This window comes from Platalea leucorodia, assembly GCF_965183815.1.
Source record: "Platalea leucorodia genome assembly, chromosome: 5".
In the NCBI taxonomy this organism is placed as follows: Eukaryota; Metazoa; Chordata; class Aves; order Pelecaniformes; family Threskiornithidae; genus Platalea; species Platalea leucorodia.
In genome coordinates this window covers 71739051-71757329 of record NC_138827.1, presented here as the reverse complement: position 1 = coordinate 71757329, position 18279 = coordinate 71739051, and the positions used below count along the sequence as shown (strand labels likewise).

At 35.7% G+C, this 18279-nt stretch overlaps 1 protein-coding gene across 8 annotated transcripts in view; it reads left to right on the top strand.

Moving 5' to 3' along the window:
• The window catches only part of HYCC2 (hyccin PI4KA lipid kinase complex subunit 2), a 57199-nt gene that overhangs the window by 21380 nt on the left and 17540 nt on the right, over nucleotides 1-18279 (top strand). For 6 of the 8 annotated variants that reach the window (XM_082312348.1, XM_082312347.1, XM_082312342.1 and 3 more), the window contains 8 exons: nucleotides 2771-2873; nucleotides 5107-5185; nucleotides 6254-6355; nucleotides 11797-11976; nucleotides 14018-14098; nucleotides 14735-14850; nucleotides 15620-15715; nucleotides 17524-17640. In XM_082312348.1, coding sequence (XP_082168474.1) covers nucleotides 5135-5185; nucleotides 6254-6355; nucleotides 11797-11976; nucleotides 14018-14098; nucleotides 14735-14850; nucleotides 15620-15715; nucleotides 17524-17640 — 743 coding nt within the window. In that variant the 5' untranslated portion in view covers nucleotides 2771-2873; nucleotides 5107-5134. Of the gene's footprint in view, nucleotides 1-2750; nucleotides 2874-5106; nucleotides 5186-6253; nucleotides 6356-11796; nucleotides 11977-14017; nucleotides 14099-14734; nucleotides 14851-15619; nucleotides 15716-17523; nucleotides 17641-18279 lie in introns of all 8 variants that reach the window. The other 2 variants (XM_082312346.1, XM_082312349.1) reach the window with 2 other exon arrangements.

Genomic DNA, 18279 nt, shown 5'->3' with positions numbered 1-18279 from the left:
GCATTATTCTTAAAGGGCATAGCATAAGCTCCATGCTTCAGCAGTTGCTCTCAAGATGGTTGCTTTCCTAGGCAGCGGGTATGGCTTTGGTTCTGAAGCTGACCTACACTGGAAGAAGTCCCCCAAACAGGGCTGGCTTGAAGGTTGATGCATGGCACAAACATTGGGACAGAAAACTGTGGGATACTGGAGGGGAAAGTATATTTTCCCTTTTTCATGGGACCTAGCCACTAGATGGGCTTAACTATAATATCAAACTGCACCCAAATTTTGACACCAGCACAGATTCAGTTTTTAACTTTATGTGAGTTGACTTGTTTGTCAAACAGCTATATGTGGAGTTTCTGTAAGGCTCAATAGACTTCTGGAAGAGGAGTTCATTTCTTAGGTAGGTTAGGTGTTATGCCATTTTGGTACTTGACATTTCTGACTTACCATAGTAGGAACACTGGCATCTCTGTAGCATTCACAGTAAGGCATTTGAATCATTCTTGTGACTCTTGGTGGTTTTATAATTTCTTTAGATATGCCAGGCTAAATCCTGACTCCGGAGAATTGCTAATTCTTCAATTCATTGATTTCACTTATTTGTAGTATTCTTCTGTTACTCCAAACTACTACATTTTTACAGGCCTGATGCGTGTGTTTCTTGATAGCCTTGTGTGTTTCCTTATTTCTGCAACAGTTAGCTTGCTTAGTGTTCTCCTTGCAGTCCTGCTCTGAATTGTGGTGCTGTAGGGCAAAGAACACTTGTTGCTACTTAAAATATACAATAGTATTTGGTGCTCAGTGTAGCTTTATCGAATACAAGTTTTGCTTTCTTCTTGGAGCTGTGCTGTAGTTTCATACATATTGATGCTCACTGGAGTGTAAAGAGAAGAGGGATTTGTGTAGTGGCATTGGGGTTTTTGTTGTTGTTTTGGGGGTTTTTGTTAGTTTGTTTTTAAGCATAATCTTAATTCCCCTTTGCAAAGTTTCTCCAAGGAAATAATCAACTTCATACAGAGTCAATGTAATCTCTTGGAGTTGATACAGTGCTGGAGGAGAGCAGCTACTTGCCTCCAGATTTTAACAGGATCATTTGGGGGAGAGGGGAATTTTTGGCTGTGAGTTACAGCTGATATTTACCTCTGATTTAAGGACAGTTATTTACTGTTTTCTATGTGTAAAACAGCTTGAACCCCCATACCCCATGTGTGATGCTATGTAAATTTTTTTTTAATTATCTTCTACTTAAATTTAATTCTAGAAAACCTGCAGATCTGGTTTGTGAGTAAACTGACAAGTGAAAGAAAAATTTCAAACTGTTACAGCCTGATTCTCCAACCAGGTCACTGCACATCTGCTTGTGCTTAGCCCTTTTGTGGGGAAAACTGTACAGAAATAGAAGTTCCCTTGCCTGATTTGCTGGTATATAACTGTGATACTTGCTTTGGGGCTAAAGTAACTCAAGTTCCTATCCAGGAAAAAATTATGTCTAACTTAATGCAGCTCTGGAAAGGCCTGCCTGGTGAACTTCCAGGATCTGTGTCTTTGGTTTTGACACTAGGGATAGCAGGTTAGGTACAATTGAACCTCTAGGTAGCACGCATAATAACTTAGACCTAGTTGGGACCCCATGACATTTCTAGAGAGTAGTGTGTATCAGATATGTCTGGATGTAGAAGTTGTTTCTAGCATGTTGTAAAACTTGGGAAGCTTCTAGAGGTCCTGAATCAACTCTTACAGACCTGATATTCTGTCTTGAAGATGTGTGCCTGGTAATTACAAGAAGCAACTGATAATAAGTTAAATACATACATACATTTGTCTTTCAGGTCTTCTGTAAATAAATATTGTCAGGGAAAGAAGAGGAGGATTTTAATTTCATTCATTCAGAAGTGTATTATTTAAGATTTCTGCAAGGAATTGCGTTTTTTAAAAAAATAGTTGATTTTAGAAAATTCATAGAGGACACAGGTTTGCGTATACCATCTTCTGATAAAAGCTTTCACTTGCAGTGTAGCCTGAAAAGGATGGTACCTCCTGCTAGCCTGTCTCTAATTAGCGTGGGGGGGGGGGGGGGGAAGGATCTTTTACTAATTCAGTACTTTGGAAAAGTAATTAATTGAATAAGCAGTGTAGAATGGAATACACCCATTGCTTATATACTTCAGTTTCCTATTAGAGGTCTCCAGATACTGAAATCCTCTACTTTACTTAGAGTGGGCTCATTTGTGTCTTGTTTACCTCATGCTCAGCATGAAGGGATCCTGCAGTGAAAGGTGACCTTTAGTGTAATACATGATTTTTGCAATGACATTGAAATTTTGGCTCTGTAAGGAATATGTTTTAAGAGCAATGATAGTAAGGAAGATTCTTTAATGTATTCCATTTAAGAGGTGTATGTTCTCCAGAGTCAGGGTATTGATTCAGCTCACATTTTATAAAAGTATTACTCTTTCATCTTGCATCTTTCTTGCACTGTTTCACTGTAAGAAATAGTGCTTCAGTTTTCCTTTCTCGTGTGCTTGTAGTACTGTGCATCACCGATACGTAAGGGTTTTCCACATAGGTGACAAAGCCTTCTTTTTGGATTAAGACAGTTCCTCCTCTCTTCCCTGCTAAAACAGAGCCTCTTTTTTTTTGTGGCAAATTGCTTTGTTACAGAAGGACCCAGATATGCTTTAGTGGATTTGATAAACTTCAATTTGTAATGTCAAAAAATATATACATTACTGTTTGCTTTATTATATTTTTGTCATCATCAGAGTTTCTTTTCACCTTTCAGGAAACGAGGCAGTGCTTGAAGGCTTGACAAATGCATCCCAGGCTGAAAAACTGCTGCATTCCTCCTCCTCGTCCTCCTTTAGAAAATTGACTTCTTTAAAGAGGTAAAGTTGAATGTTGCACTTTCTGTAGAAAATGTTTTTTTTTCCAGGCAAAGTGAACTAAATCTCAACTTCTTCTGTGGCATGTCCTGTGGTGTTTTAAATTAACTTATATCCTTGCTCATTCTTCTCAACAGACTGATATCTGTTCCCCTATCTATTGAAAAGGATGTCTTTGGAAACTTTTGTCTGCAGACATCTATTTAGTTGTGTTGTGTTATTTTATAGAATTATTTGTCAGCGCTTCTGCTGAAGTAAGTCACCCAACTGTTACTTGAATATAAATTAATCTAATGTTATTTCTGAATCTGATCTCTTTATAATTTAAACATGCTTTAGAAATCTGAGGCAGTTCCTTACCCACCGGAGTTTGTATTCTCTGAATGACTTGCTGCTAAGGGCCATGCTAAATGCTGTGTGTAGCCCTATTCATACAAAGTTGCTAACACTGAACTTAAAGCTTCCCAACACAATTTTTATATCTTATTTCACTTCATTTTCCATTTAACAGATACTGATCTGTTCTTAAATACAAATCTTCTTTCAGAAATCAAAACAAGTATGTTCTGAGACCCAAATAGGTGGTTCCAATCATCTAGTCTGGCTATTTAAAGGCCATTTATCATAGGACTTCCATGATGTATATCAAACCCATAACTTTTGATTGAGCCTAAATAATTTTCAAAACACATGAGAAAGAAAATTGTAAAAAGTAAATAATTCACTTCATGTTTACCTGCCTTTTTCTTATAAATTTTACAATAAATTCTGAAAATAGTAGCACTTAATGTACTTCTTGACATTATTTGTATGAAGTTGATGAACATAAGTGTTTTTGGGATTAAAGATGATGGTAGCAGTCTTCATCTTGTTATCATCTGTGTGTGGAAGTGTTTCTCTGTTTTCCCCATCCCAGGCTAAAAGAACATCAGTAAAAGTTGACTGTATTGAAAGAAAAAATATTAATTAAAAAAAAAAAAAAAGTCTTTGAAGCTGATGGGTATTTGTAGTTCTTAGGAAAAATGTGGTAAAGATATATAACAGTGTGTGACAGCTTTGTTGCATATAGTTGTTATACAGCAATATAAACTTCTTAAAAGGGGGGGAAGAGGGGAGGGGAAGAGTGACGAAAGTGTCTCTTAAAATACAGTGTCTCTTCACAGTTTTTCTGTTTATTTTTTCTCTTCAGGCAGCTGTTAACCTGCAGGTTCTGTCAAAAATAAACTTTTGCTGAAACCTTAACTAAGAATCACTGTGTTCATATGTTTAGTATGGCTTCGAACAGCTCTTATATTTTACTGTCTCCTCAATTTATCCCTTTTTAGGTCACTATTCTTAGGCTTTAGTCTCTAGTATTACGCTACAGCTTCCATTTCACTGCATCAGATAAAAATTTTCTGGGACCTTAATGACTTGCAGGTATTGCCAACCTGTACTGAGATCACACAGAAAGACAAAATGACCCTTGTTGCTTGGACCTATTTAAACAGCAAGCAAAGGTGTCTAATGATGCTTTGTGTTTTAAACATTCATGCTGTTGCCTTGAGAATTAAATTTATGAGAATTCAAAAGATGTTAGAATATGACTGTTGTTACTATTTTTCATTTTATATATGACTGTTGTTACTATTTTTCATTTTATATACAACAGTTGTCCTTGCAAGTTTTCTTTTTTTTTTTTTTTTTGTTTCTGAGAATTCCAACATACTTTTAGAAGAGCTAAATCTTGCAGTTTGAACGAGAAGCCTCAAATTCTTCAAGAACAAGCTTTAAGGAGTAAAGTTCTGCTATTAGGATGTCTAATAACTGGTTTTATGAAGGTGCTTTACTTCAAGCTGTATCTAGAACTGTCATGACAATGTCTCACATGATTTGTTCCATGATGCTCTTTACTTTGCTCCACTTGTCTTTTCTTTGTACTATATTTGGTAAGGGAGCAAGAATGGGATGATGTGTTTGTCTTAAATAATGTACATTTTGGCCTGAAGCACTGAATCCTTCTTTTTCCTCCTCCCCCATTAATGTGCCATACTTTTGACTAAAAGTCTGAAGAGAACAGTTTAGTCATTGTTAGAAAATGGGACCAGTTGTCCAAAATGCAGCTTTTCCTATTGTTTGATGTTATATAATTCTATTGGAAATATGTTACCAGCTTTTCATTGGGGTCGGATTTTACAAAACTAAGTTTTACTGCCAGAACTCTTATTTAATTTCTTTTTTCCTTTCTCTTCTAAAGGTAAGAGAGAAGCAAAAGAAGTAAGAAAATGCTGGGATCAGAACGAGGTGTCGTGGAAGAATGGCTGTCAGAATTCAAGGTGAGCTGAGAAGATGAATGATAGCTGTACCATTATGCTACAGAACATTGATATTTTTTTTTCCCAATATCTAATAATTAACATTTTAAATATCTACTTGATCTTCCAACTTCTAATAATGCATAAAGCATGCAAAGGTTTATGTAGGTGAGTCAGCTGGTACATAATATGCAATACATAGTTCTAATAGTAGTTTATTTTTATGGTGTATTATTGTAGAGCAAAACACTGCTATAGCAATGTGGGTTTTTTTAAAACATATATTTCTGTGTAGATCAAGCTGGTAGATTTTAACTAACAGCTGGATAACTCTGCCCAAATTTCTAATTGAGCAACTTGTCTACTAATTTTTTAAAAATAACAGTGTTTGGAGTTTAAAAAAATATTAAAGAAAAGTATTTGTCTGTTTTTTTTTTTCCCTATGGTCTGCATAAAATGAATTGTTTTGTCATGAAGAATCTGAAGTATTTTTAAGCTATTCTGCATGTTGATAATTATGCTGAGTGAAATACAAATATTGCATGAACAAGAAAACTGGATTTTATGACTAATATGAAATTGATCTGTTATTTAAATTAAGAATTAGTAATTCCTCACATCATTAATGATACACAATAAGCCATTACATGCTAGTTTTGTAAATTTGTTGAGGAGCCAAGGATGAAAAATCCACAGATGTGGTTGCTTGGTGGCACTGGACGCTGTCCATGCTCATTCTAGATTATCCACACCTCTTAAATAATTCAAGCTGATTTGATAAAGACTTTGAAAGGTGCCTGTTAAATACAGAATATCAAGAAAGAGTCCTCGTATCAACCTGGAGCAAATGATTTTATGAAAGATAAATCTGAAACTGCTTTTAGGTTTAACCCTGAAAGTTGGTATGTGCCCCCAAGTGCTATTAATATGGAGAAGAACTGATACTGAACAAACTAGGTTACAAGGCTGAAAATTTACTGAACTTCAGGAATTTTTCTTGATGTTGGGATGAGACTGAGTCCTTTTGTGGAGATCTTTAATACTTGGAAGCATTGATTTATCAGGGTAACAGGTTTTTTTTTTCCTTAGGCATTACCTGAGACACAAATTTCCAGCTATGCAGCTACATTGCACCGAAAAAAAACACTGGTACCAGCTCTTTATAAGGTCATTCAAGACCCAAATAATGAGGTAGGAGACTTTAAAAAAGATTTTTGTTCACATTCTTGTATCTTCCACCTCTACAACTAAAATCTGAGTAATTGAGAAGTGGAGATGGAGAGAAAAATTCTTCGATTCTCCTTTCTAATGTAGTCTAATATGGGTATCATCCCTCTTTTTACTCTCTTGTTTTTTGACAGTTACTTTAATGCCTTTCTAGTAAGGCACAACTTCATCTGCTCCCAAAAATACAGTTTATGCTGTCCGCTAGATTTTACTTGCCACAGCTGACTGTTACACTTGATTTGGCATGAGGTTTGGATTTTTTTTCTCCAGAAACCACCTTTCAGTCATAACAGAGACAAAGTAGGCCTTACAGTGAAGCTCAGTAAGACCAATGTGCTTCTCACCTGGTGGCTTATTACAGTGGAAGATGGAATCAGTTTATTAAATCCTATTAAAATAACCAGATCTTCTTTTGCTTATAGCAGTATCATGTTTATGTAATTTGGTTTACACTGCTGTAAACAAGAGCAGAACCAGGGCCCCAAAATATAAATATACACGATGAAAACTTAGCTTACCCTTGTACATAATTCATTTTGCAAATGACGTTACACTGAGCTTTCTATTCCATTGGCTTCTGCTATGAGCATTTCTGGGAAAGCATGTGAAATATAACTTCTGAATAAATTGTGGAAGCATACCATTCTCTGCTGTGTAAACTACTTTAGATAAAATGCTTCAAAATATGTGATTTATCATCTGTGAACTCTTGTATATTTAAAAATTAAATGGCAAGTATACACAGCAAGGAAGTTCTTTATTTTCCTAGGCACAGCTCGGCTGCTTTTGGAAGCCGAATGCTTGATGGAGCTTAAAGGAGATTGCATAATGCTCATGCAATAAAAAAAAAAAAGCTTCATAGCTGTCAACTTCATTTCAGCGTTACAAATAACTTGCATAGTGACCTTTTTCTTTGTACTGAAGCTACCATTACACTCTCTCCAACCTGGAGCTACCATAGCTGCTGTTGTCTTTTAGTATATATGTATTTGTGTGTATATAGTTCTGAAAATGTAAAAGCTTTCCTTTGCTTTGAGAATAAGCATTTGATTTAATTTTTTAAAGATGCAGGGAACCAGATTTGCAAAAAGAGTATCTTCTTAAGGGTGTGACAGTAATCTTATGTTACTGCACACTGATGCTTGTCAAATATTACTCTGTGGAACTGGTGTTGCTGTTATACCTGATATCAGAATCAGGCCCAAAGATAAGCAATCCCAAGCTCAAAGATGACTAACTTCAGGTTCTGCTTGTTAAGGCAGTATGTATTTCCTTGTTGCATTTCTTCCAGACTTACTTGCATGTGAGGAGTATAACCATAGTAAATTCATTACTTTGCATAATTCTGTGGTAATCTTTGGCGCTAAGTGAGGGTTTTTTAAAATGTGTTTTATAGGGCATTATTTGTTAGAAGGATGACTGCTTGCTTATGAAGATAAAGGTTATGTAGTAGACTATTATAAAAATGTACTTGCTGGATTCTTAAACTCGATGGACAAGTAACTTTTAGTACAACTTAATCATAAAGTTGACCTATTTTTTAAAACTTCCTGAAAGGGGCAAACTGTTTAGGGCAAACATGGGTTTTTCTAGAATCACATAATTCTACCTTGACAAGACTACGATTATTAATTTAACATGGAATCGGCATGCTTAGGAACCAAAACAAACAAACAAGGTGTTTCTCTTTTTTTGAGAACTGTCTACCAATTTGAGAGATATCAAATGAAAGCAAGCATACTGTCAAGTTAAAATACAATTGTTACTGTTTACCTTTTAGGAAATTCCCTGACTTTTTTTAATATGGTGAAGATAATGACTGGAGCAGAAAGTTACATAAAGAGTAGAGAGTGATCTTGCTCATAAACAGCTTATTTAACTGAATAATGTATTGATTTTTGTATAATATCTGAATTCTAAAGTAAAGTGCTTTTGAAGTACATTTTTTTTAGATAGTTTTATAATTTTTGGAGTTGGTTTATAGCTGTAGACATAAATGCTGTATGGATTTTAAGTTAATGCAGTATGAAATTTAAATATTGAATGCTCATATGGGGCTATTTAGGTTTAACTTGGAAAGCTCAGCCTTGAAACAAAATGAGATCACCTTTGCAATGCCAAGCACTTCTCAGACCCAGTAATCTTCAAATAATAACTAATTTCACCCACTATGTTATAGTTCAGCCTAAAATGAGCACATTATTGTCTACCACAATTGAAATCTTCAAAAAGGCAAGCATTTCCAATCTTTGTCAAGCATTTTATAATACATTATATTTAACTTCAAGGTATGACTCTTAAGATTTGGCAGACTTGTAAAATAAGCCAAACTAAAGCTATTCATCAGCTTTCTTAAAACATGACTAGTCTGTATCTCTGTGAGGTGTAAAAATGAAGTCTGCAAATTATATCATTGTCACTTACTGTATTTAAGCCAGTAAAAATTTTGTTTGTAATTGTTTGCTATGCTAATCGCTGTTTATGCTAATAGGAAAGCTCTTTTAATATAAGTTTTTAGTTTGTCAGAAAAGAGATAAAGTTATAAGAGACTTTTTACTTTGGATTTTTTGGCTGACTGCTGTGCTACTCAGTTTCCTTTGACTTTGGACTGAAAGATCTTTGGAATTAAAAAAAAAGTGTGTGCCAGTTCATGTATACACCCACTACTGGTGACAAAAGCTCCATGTCCTCTGTTTATCCTGTGTCTTTTCAATATTTATATTCAGAGAATTAATTGGAAGAGGCTGGTTCTCTGAAAAGCCAGATCACTAGGGTGCAAGGAAAACATTTGTTCTTTCTTACAGTGTCAAGTTTTGTGTTTCCAGGTGGGAGATGATCATACTATACTTTGATAGGAAAAACTTGGGTGTTCGTGCCTTTGAAAATATTTGTGTTGTAGCATCTTTGTGATGGCAGCTTTTTCTTGTGGACTTAAAGCTCTGAACAGACCAAAAGTGCTACAGTAGTTGCAACCAACAACTTCCAGGTTTTCACCTAAGTAATTTGCAGTTGTTAAACCTTTTGCACAACTAATAAAACAACTACTAGAGGAGTGTTTACATAGCTTGCAGCACCAGTGGCTGGATATTGCTTGTATCTTTCTAGGGAGCATGGTTTCACTTAGAAGGCTAATTTTATAAAATTTTAATTTGAAAGAAAGTAGGATAAACTCAGTAACTGCTCTGGTTGACTCTCATCTGACTTCAGCTAAAGTAAATTATTCTTTTTCCACTGCTTTTAATGGAACGTGGATAAGACTGGCTAATTTGAAATAGGAAACAGCTTTGGGCTGCTGTCATCTCTAATCTAATAGAAGTACTATTTATAGCAATGCTGCTGTATATATCTGGTTTCTGATAATAGTTGTTTAGCTTTTCTTGCACCTGTTATCTCCTTGCAGATATGCTTGTATTTATTGTTTCCAGAGATTTCTTCTTTTTCCTTCTTTACGCTAGCTTCTTGCTCATATTTTCGTTTAAAGAAAACCTACAAATTTATTCAGTGATCTCTGAATTATTTATTAACCACTTTTTTTATTTGAATATCTGAAATGTGCTAGGCCTTTCATAAAACAAGGATACAGTTCTGTCTCTGAGGATTTGAACATTTACTGTAACAGATGGTTTTAATAATTAGTGTCACTTTTAGATAGGAGTTTCTACTAAGTAAATATTAATTAAGAAAGAATATACTTATGAATCTTTTGAACATAAAGTGCTATATATGTATGACATACCGGAATAAATGTACTAGATAAAATAATATATGCTCAACTTGATAGAGAAAGCCCTAGTGTTGTTTTATTAAAATGATTGCAATAGAAGCTTTACGGGCTTCTAATTTGATTTAGATCCCAAAACAAAAATTAAGTGTTGAGGTATTTTACATATACGGCTTGTAAAAATCTGTGTGCTCCAAATTAGTGGACTTCTCTCATTCTGTAACAACGTTGTCAGTGTCAGCTTTCTTCCCTCTTGTGGAGTTTCTCTTTGCTTCTGTTGTAAAAACAGGCTTTTAGCTTAGAGTAACTAGGCTGTCAATCAGAGGCTTATACCAGAGCCTTGTATAAGAAGAGATTTGTCTGAGAGCAAAGTTTTATTTTACATAGATGTCATGTTACGGCTTAGGTAATCAGTGGTTTAAAAATGGTATGCTTCATTGCTCTGAAAGTCCTAAGGTGCATATCCCTGGGAGTGAGCGTGTTCTGGAAGAGGAGTCATATATGCCTCCTGTGATCTTCTGCTCTGCACTGGGTATTTCCTTTTTATGCCTTTTTGTCTCACCAGTACAGCTGCTATTGTGTTGGTCAAATGTAGGGTTTAATTGCTCTAAAAAATGATATGTATCATTTAATGTGTAATATTATAATGTATGTGTATGAGAGCTGTATAAAGCATGTACAGTTAGAAAGAAGACTTATTTGAGATTCTGGCTTCTATTTTCTGGCTCTAACTCTTCTATATGAATATAGACGCTTTAGGTTACACGGATGCCTCTGTCTTTTTGGACGTTGAATCCCATGAGTATTTTCCTTAGGTTAGATCATCCCATTTCTTAGAATGTAATACTAGATACTGGTCATAAACCTCATCAAAATTCCTCTCTGAATATTTTTTTCCCCTCATTTTTGACTTTGGTATTAAAAACTTGATTAGTCATTGGAAAGGGGAAGACAGTTTGACATGGTTCTTTTTCCTTCCCCCCCCCCCCCCCCCCCCCCCCGTTCATTAACAGTTCTGTGGATGCATCTTAACTATTGGTTTGGCATTGTAGACTCTTAAAATGGCAGGGTTTTTCTCATGCTTGTATCACACTGACTTGATAAAAGCCTTTTTTGGTTCTTGTACTGGAACTGGAAAGGCAGCTCTAGATGGAAAAATCAGTTTGCATTGTAATGAGCAAATCTACGCTTGTTGGGTTTGAGACTAAAAAGCCGTAGGTAAGAAATTCATATTTCTGTCAATAGACTTGTTATTAGCAGCTATCATTAGCAGCTAATCTTTAACCTTTGTACTTTAATGGTGCAGTTGTAAGGTTTATAAAAGTTTTATGGTGCACATAGTTCAAGCCACGTGTCTGTCACATACCTTAAATTAGTACCTATATGCAAAATAAATGTCATACTGACAGCCCTAGAGAATAATGTTCTCAAAGCACAAGATGGTGGTGGCTGTAGTAAGGCCTCATTTCCCAGTCCTGCATACCAGTGCCCCTCAGGTCTGTCCTTATAGATCTTCTTAAAAGGAATGCAGATACCATTTTGGTTCATTCACTTAGTTGCCATCAAGGAATGTAATTTTCACTGGCTGCAGTGGCTTTATGATATAGCCCTCATATTTGCGATTTCATTCTCCCTCTTTAGAGAAGCCTAACTGTAATTCATTAGCCTTTTTGCCTTTCCACAGCTCCTGGAGCCTGTTTGCCACCAGCTCTTTGAACTTTATCGTAGTTCTGAAGTTCGGCTCAAGAGATTTACGCTGCAATTTTTGCCAGAGTTGATATGGGTATATCTGCGTCTTACTGCCAGCAGGGATAGGCAGAGTAATGGTTGCATTGAAGCATTGCTGCTTGGCATTTACAACTTGGTAAGTGAGATGAGTGGGAATGGCTGAGGAAAGCTTTGATCTGAGGTTTTGCGTCACTGACCTCTAGGAATAAGGTAAATTATTGGAACAACATATTTAAAATTATAATACGCTTATGTGAAAGCATATTTAATCTGGAGAAAAGCATAATGTAATGAAGGTTTAGTAAGAATGTGTTTGCAAAAATATATTTTTTTTTTATTTTTGATAGTAATCTTTTTAGGACAAACATTTTAACTAAAAAGGATCATCTCATTGGCTTTCTTGAACTGTTATATACTTGTGTTTGTAAGGAAATTAAGTAGCCCTTCTTAATGTTGAAAAATACAACTTTCTACGGAGATGATTGTCAGGCCAATATGCTTGGTCAGTCTTCATGTGTCACTTCCTCCCACCCCCCACTTACTCTGAATATGTCAAGGGTAATTTGAAGCTGAAACCACTCTGCATGCTAGCACTCAAGTACATGCATGTGTACATTTGAGGCAGATAGTTGTCTTGAGTGGAACTATGATTTTAAGAATATGTAAAGGTAACTGTAAATGATGAAGTTTGACTGTTGGATGTAGAAGTGTTTTTTTTATATCCTTACCTTAGCCTGGAAATGTTTGCTCTTGTAATGTTATGAGGCTGTTTGATAAATTCAGCAATACTGCCAAGACTCTCTAATGGGAATTTCTGTGTTATAGGGCTTTAAAACATATTATACTGAAACATTGCCCTTCTCTTTACTATCATAGTAAACTCCTCCTTTAAATTGTGGATTATGTTTCTACACATGATGAGACACAGAACAGTCAAATTGTGATTCTTAAAAAAAAAAAAAAGTTCTTGTTATGTGTCTGTAGATCAGATGTGTCTGGCTCTAACAACTGGAAGATCCAGTTATTTTAGGTTTATTCTGATAGAAAAAATATTGGAAACTGCTTGCTGATTTTTGGTACTGTTGGTGGGTTGAACTAGCGTGTTTATCTTTGTCGGCTGTTTTCTCATAAAGGTCCTTTTGCAGTTCCTTTGAAAGTCATGTTGGTGATTCATATTTTTTAAGGACAGGAATTTCTTCATTTGGTCGAGATTCAGGAAGAGGCAGGCCTCAAAATGGACAGTGGCTCCCACTATTATTTTTCTTTTGTTACGTTGTTGGTATTTTTCTGCACATGTACTGAGACTGAAGGAGTGAAGTTATTTTGTCAATTCTTAGGAAGTGAAAGTCAAGGATAAATCTTTTGCATGCTGCTAAATTCTATCAACTGTCTTCCCATTGTGATCCTTAACGCCTACTACAAATACTGTGCTACCTTGGACTAAGTTTTCACATGAACTGGAATGACTACAGCTCATTGTTTGAAAATTTACTGTACAAAGTGAAAACGCAGGATTTTAGACTCCTTTTTGCTATAGTCTTATGTAATTGCTCTTAGTATATTTGCTTTAAAAACTGCTGGGTTTGCTTATGTAGTAGCCTAGCAACTATAAAATCTGACCAGTTTGAAAGCCTTTTGAGAAAACATTCTATGTATTTCTTGCTGATAGAATGCCTGAAGAAACTTTGCCAGTCCCCTTGATTTCACCTTTTCTCTGTGGTGCGTTTATTATGAAGTACTGCCCATTGTCAGCAAGTGACTCATCAGCCCTCATGTGTCTATATCTTTTTGGTTTAAAGTATAGCCTTGCTCCACTATGCAAATCTATTATTAATAAATGTTATCGTGTGAAGGTGGGCTAGAAGAGCTTTTTGTTCTTTTTTGGTTTTGATTAAGTCACACTGATCAAGGAGCCAATGCTGGTTTTTTTAAGTGTTGCAGACTGATTCTGCAAAACAGTCTGTGATAGAGGTCTTTCCCACTTTTTAAGTATGTATGTAAATTTGCTGATATTCTGCAAACACACAGAGACCTTAGGGTCTTAATAGTCTTATCAGATTAGGACATCCAACTAATTATTTGTTAAATGCCTTCTAAGATTTGAAAATTATTCCAAGTCCTATCTCCTTACTTCTGTTTTGGTTTTGTGGTGTTTTTTTTTTTTTTTTTTAATGCAGGAAATTGCTGACAAAGATGGAAACAACAAAGTTTTATCTTTCACCATCCCTTCATTATCTAAACCCTCAATATATCATGAGGTAAGAGAGTTGCTGTGGTAAATTATAATTGGATCTGTTAGAGGAGTGAAAACTGGATCCATTTGATGCAACAGGCTATTTTAGATGCATCTTGTTGCAGTAAGTTTTCAATGTCAGTAGCTTGCAATTAGTGTAATCGAATTCAGTAGCATTAGTAGGAGAAAAGGAATGTAAATATTGAAAAATCTTTGACAGTGCCCATTTTGAACAGAGGTTAGTTGTGTCATAGTGGCAACTGTGATTTTTTGCCTCTTATGTGTTAGTGTGAAAGTAGTCTTCCTTCTTCTAACTCCTCCTTAATACAGTTTGAACTTGGAATCATGTTTTTCTTTCTCAACTGTTACTGTACAAAAGGTCAATTAGGATAAACAATATAAACGAATATGTAAGAACTAAAGTTGAAAATTGCTCTTACCTGCTCTATTGCTTGTAAGTGTGGAAACTGTTTATAATAATGAAATTAGGTAATGTTTTTAGATTTACTGTCTTCTGGAATAATCTTCATTTTTACAGATCACAAGACAAGTGTATCTTTTGGCTTGGGTGGTTAGGAGTTTTAATGCTTTTGGGGACCTTTTACTTACGGCTTGATTTCTACCCCCCTCCTTCCTTCCTCCTCCTACCACCTACTTCTAGCCGTCTACTATTGGATCCATGGCTTTAACTGAAGGAGCTCTATGTCAGCATGATCTCATCAGGGTAGTTTACAGTGATCTTCATCCTCAAAGAGAAACCTTCACAGCACAGAACCGGTAGGTGGATGTATTCTAACATGAGAGGTGCTTCACTAGGCAGACAACAAGTCTTTAAACATTAAGACTAAATATATTATGTGTTCAGTCCTTTTTCAACATCAAATGCTTGGAAATAAATCTAGAGAACAGTCTTGGTAATCTTGAGGTATAGCATTTTTGTTGTTTGTTCCAACTTTGTATGTTCCTCTACTAGTAACTTTAGAAGAGAGTAACTTCACTGCCATTTCTGTGTCCATCAGGAATATCTTTGGGTTTATGTCTGTCAACTCAAATTTTCCTGGAAGTGTAACAAAATTCAGCTTTGGCTCTGAGGCTGTGACTTCTTTTTCCACAGGAAAAGAGGAATGGAGCTGAGTGGATAGACAGAACTAGGGATGAGAGAAATTGCCCTTCTGTTATAGTGACTGCCAGCTTTACCTGTGTCTAAAGCCAGCTCTGGGAAAACCGATAAAATAATTTTGAATGCAGATTTGTCCAGTTCTATAACTTTGTCCAAATATTATGCCACATGCCATTTCCTCCATAGTTCCTGCATATGCTAATGGTTTTCAGTAATAATAATTTTAAGTGTTTAATACTGAACCTTTAATAGCCTATTTCACGTTAGTGAATTATAATGAAAGAGGATTTCAGGATCTGTGTGTTTGCTTCTGACACTTTTTCCTGTGGGTATTTTTTGAGACTGAGTTGTAGAATTCTTGTGTTAAATTCTGATGAAATATTAAGAATTTAAACCATGCAAAGTTTTGCTCTTATCTCTTTTCAGGTTTGAGGTGCTGAGCTTTCTTATGCTGTGCTACAATTCTGCTATTGTTTATATGCCTGAGTCGTCTTACCAGTCGCTTTGTAGGATGGGTTCCAGGTGAGACACTTGCCTTTGAAATAGTCTTGTAGGGTGCATCGAGACTTCTAAATATTCATCCAGAAAAAAAAGAATGAATTTACTTGTTGTGTTTAATGACTTAAAATATGTAACTCCTGGTCCGTCCTGCAACTTAATTGGAAATTTGAAGCTGTGCTTGCATACGGATAAAACACATGGATTATCTTACTACTGCATGGGCTTTCGTTCTAGTTATGTAACTTTCTGTTATTTGGAAAGAAAAAAAAGCAATTTTGGGGGAAAATTAGTTGACACTACTCAGACTGATTTAGCATTCTTTAGATTTACATATCTTTCTGACATTTTTCAGTATGGTCACCTTAAAAATCCTGTGAGGCATACCACGAGTTTCCTTTACTTCCAAATATCAGTGTCTTGCTTCTGAGGATGGTTTATATGAGGTGCTTGCACAATGTTCTGGGTTTTAGTGGTTTGTTTGGATTTTTCTGTTGTTTGGTTTTTGGGGTTTTGGTGGCGGTTTTTTGTTGTTGTTTTTGGTTTTGTTCATTCCTCTCCCCCCCCCCCCCCCTTTTTTTTTTCCCCTTCCTTTCTTTTCACCCCTGATAATAACATCCCACTTTCTGGAGGATTCACTACTGTGATTTCTCAAACTCTTATACATGCCCTTTATATAACCTTCTACTTGAATAGTCTTAGAAGCGCCTGGTTGGCAAAGATCCCTGCTTTTTATTCTGAAAATTCTCAAGTATATCTGATATTCCCATATGCTTGGTTTTACCAGCATTTTTGTCTAAAATGAGATAAATTCTCTCTCCTGCTACCCCCAGAGGAATCTCTTTAAATGTTTTTGATTTAGCTTGTTTGCTTCAGCACAATACTGCCATGAAAGAAAAGCATGACATGCAATTCAGTTATGTAGCAAAGAAGGATCAGACTAGCTTCCAACAACATATATTCTGTAGTAACACACACATGCAGTTAAGATTATAGCCTGTTTTCTTCCCCGTGATTTCTGATGGGAATGGGTTAATTCTTGGTATGCTTCCATCATCTTCACTTGAGTTGTGGCTATGCTTAATTTGCCAAATATGTTGAATTTTTCTGCAGTTGAAAATTAGATCCATTCTTTCGGTAGAGAAGAGAGACAACATTTTATAGCTTAGGGATTTTTTTGTTGTTTTTGAAACACTGCAGCAGTTATTATGTATTAGTGGCCGTGTGTTGCTTCCATGATGAAGATTCAGATATTAAAGATATAAATAAATTATTCTGTTTTTTTTACGGAGACTCAATGCTATGCAGTATATGGGAAGACAGGCCCTTTTTCAAGGGTCAAGTATTTTTTTAGAAGATAACTATTCTTGAGAATTGTTCTCAGCTATCTGTGTTATCCAACTTTAGGTAAGTGGTGATTGCATGCTATCATCGTACATTAGATGGGAGATGACATATTTCTCTCCTATACCACTGAAATGTTTCCTTTAAAGAAAGCTGGTTTTGGTTACTGAATTTTGGGGACAGTGTCCTACTTGGTGGCTGGCAGTAGAGAGCATCTTGCCACCCTTATTCTTTAGAAGCTGGTTATTTGAAGAAAACAGGTGGAGTTGATGGCTATATGGGAATAACACTGGATTATCAGCAAGCCACATCTCAAGACACTGTTTTAAAACTCTTTTAATGGTTGGGAGAGAAACATAAGAATGTTCTATGTTGTATATGTATATTTTGAAAAATAAATTTTGAAAATAAACTAAAATCTCTGTGATGTAGAGACATTGGTAGTCTTTGTGGGATTAACATTTTGTTACAATGGTGTGTTTTTTCAGGCTGTGTGTGAGTGGATTTCCACGGCAGCATGAGAAACGCTGGAAAGAACACTGTGGTAGAGTGGTGTTAGACCCTGACTTCATGGTGCAGCTGCTCACAGGTGTCTATTATGCCATGTAAGTGGATGGGGTTTTTGTATAAAGAGAAATGTCTGGTTTTACATGAATTAAAATATAAATGCTAGTTGTTTTATGATTGAAAAAAAGTAGTTAAACTCATAACACAGGTTTATAACTCGATCAGTGTATTTCCCATTACTTGCTCACTCAGTCATAATAATTTGAAAATATCTTTGTCAGTATTGAATTAGGTGATGAATGGCCAGCAGTAGGTGCTGAAGAGAGGTAGGCTTCTGGCTTCATCTTTTCCCAAGTTTCTGCTACCACCAGATACTTTCTGTTCACAAGCATAATGAGCTTGAATGCCAAGATAACCTGATGAAATGCAGACCTCTTGAATGTCAGTAGCTTCTGAGGTAGCAAAAATCCATTTATGGTGGAAATTCAGTTCTACTAAGTAGTGTTAACCTTTACATCTTGACCCCCTTTTTTTAATTGTTTAAGTTTATCCTGATTATGGCATCAGCTTTGTCTTGCTTGGAGGTGACACGGAGCAGCTTTTTTGTTATACCAACAAGATTAATAATAAAATGCTTTGTCTATACTTTTAAAAGGAGTGAAGGGACTGGGGTGTACATACAGTTGATGAACTTTCTACATAAGCAAAGGAGTGAAGAGCTAGATTTGGGCAGAAAA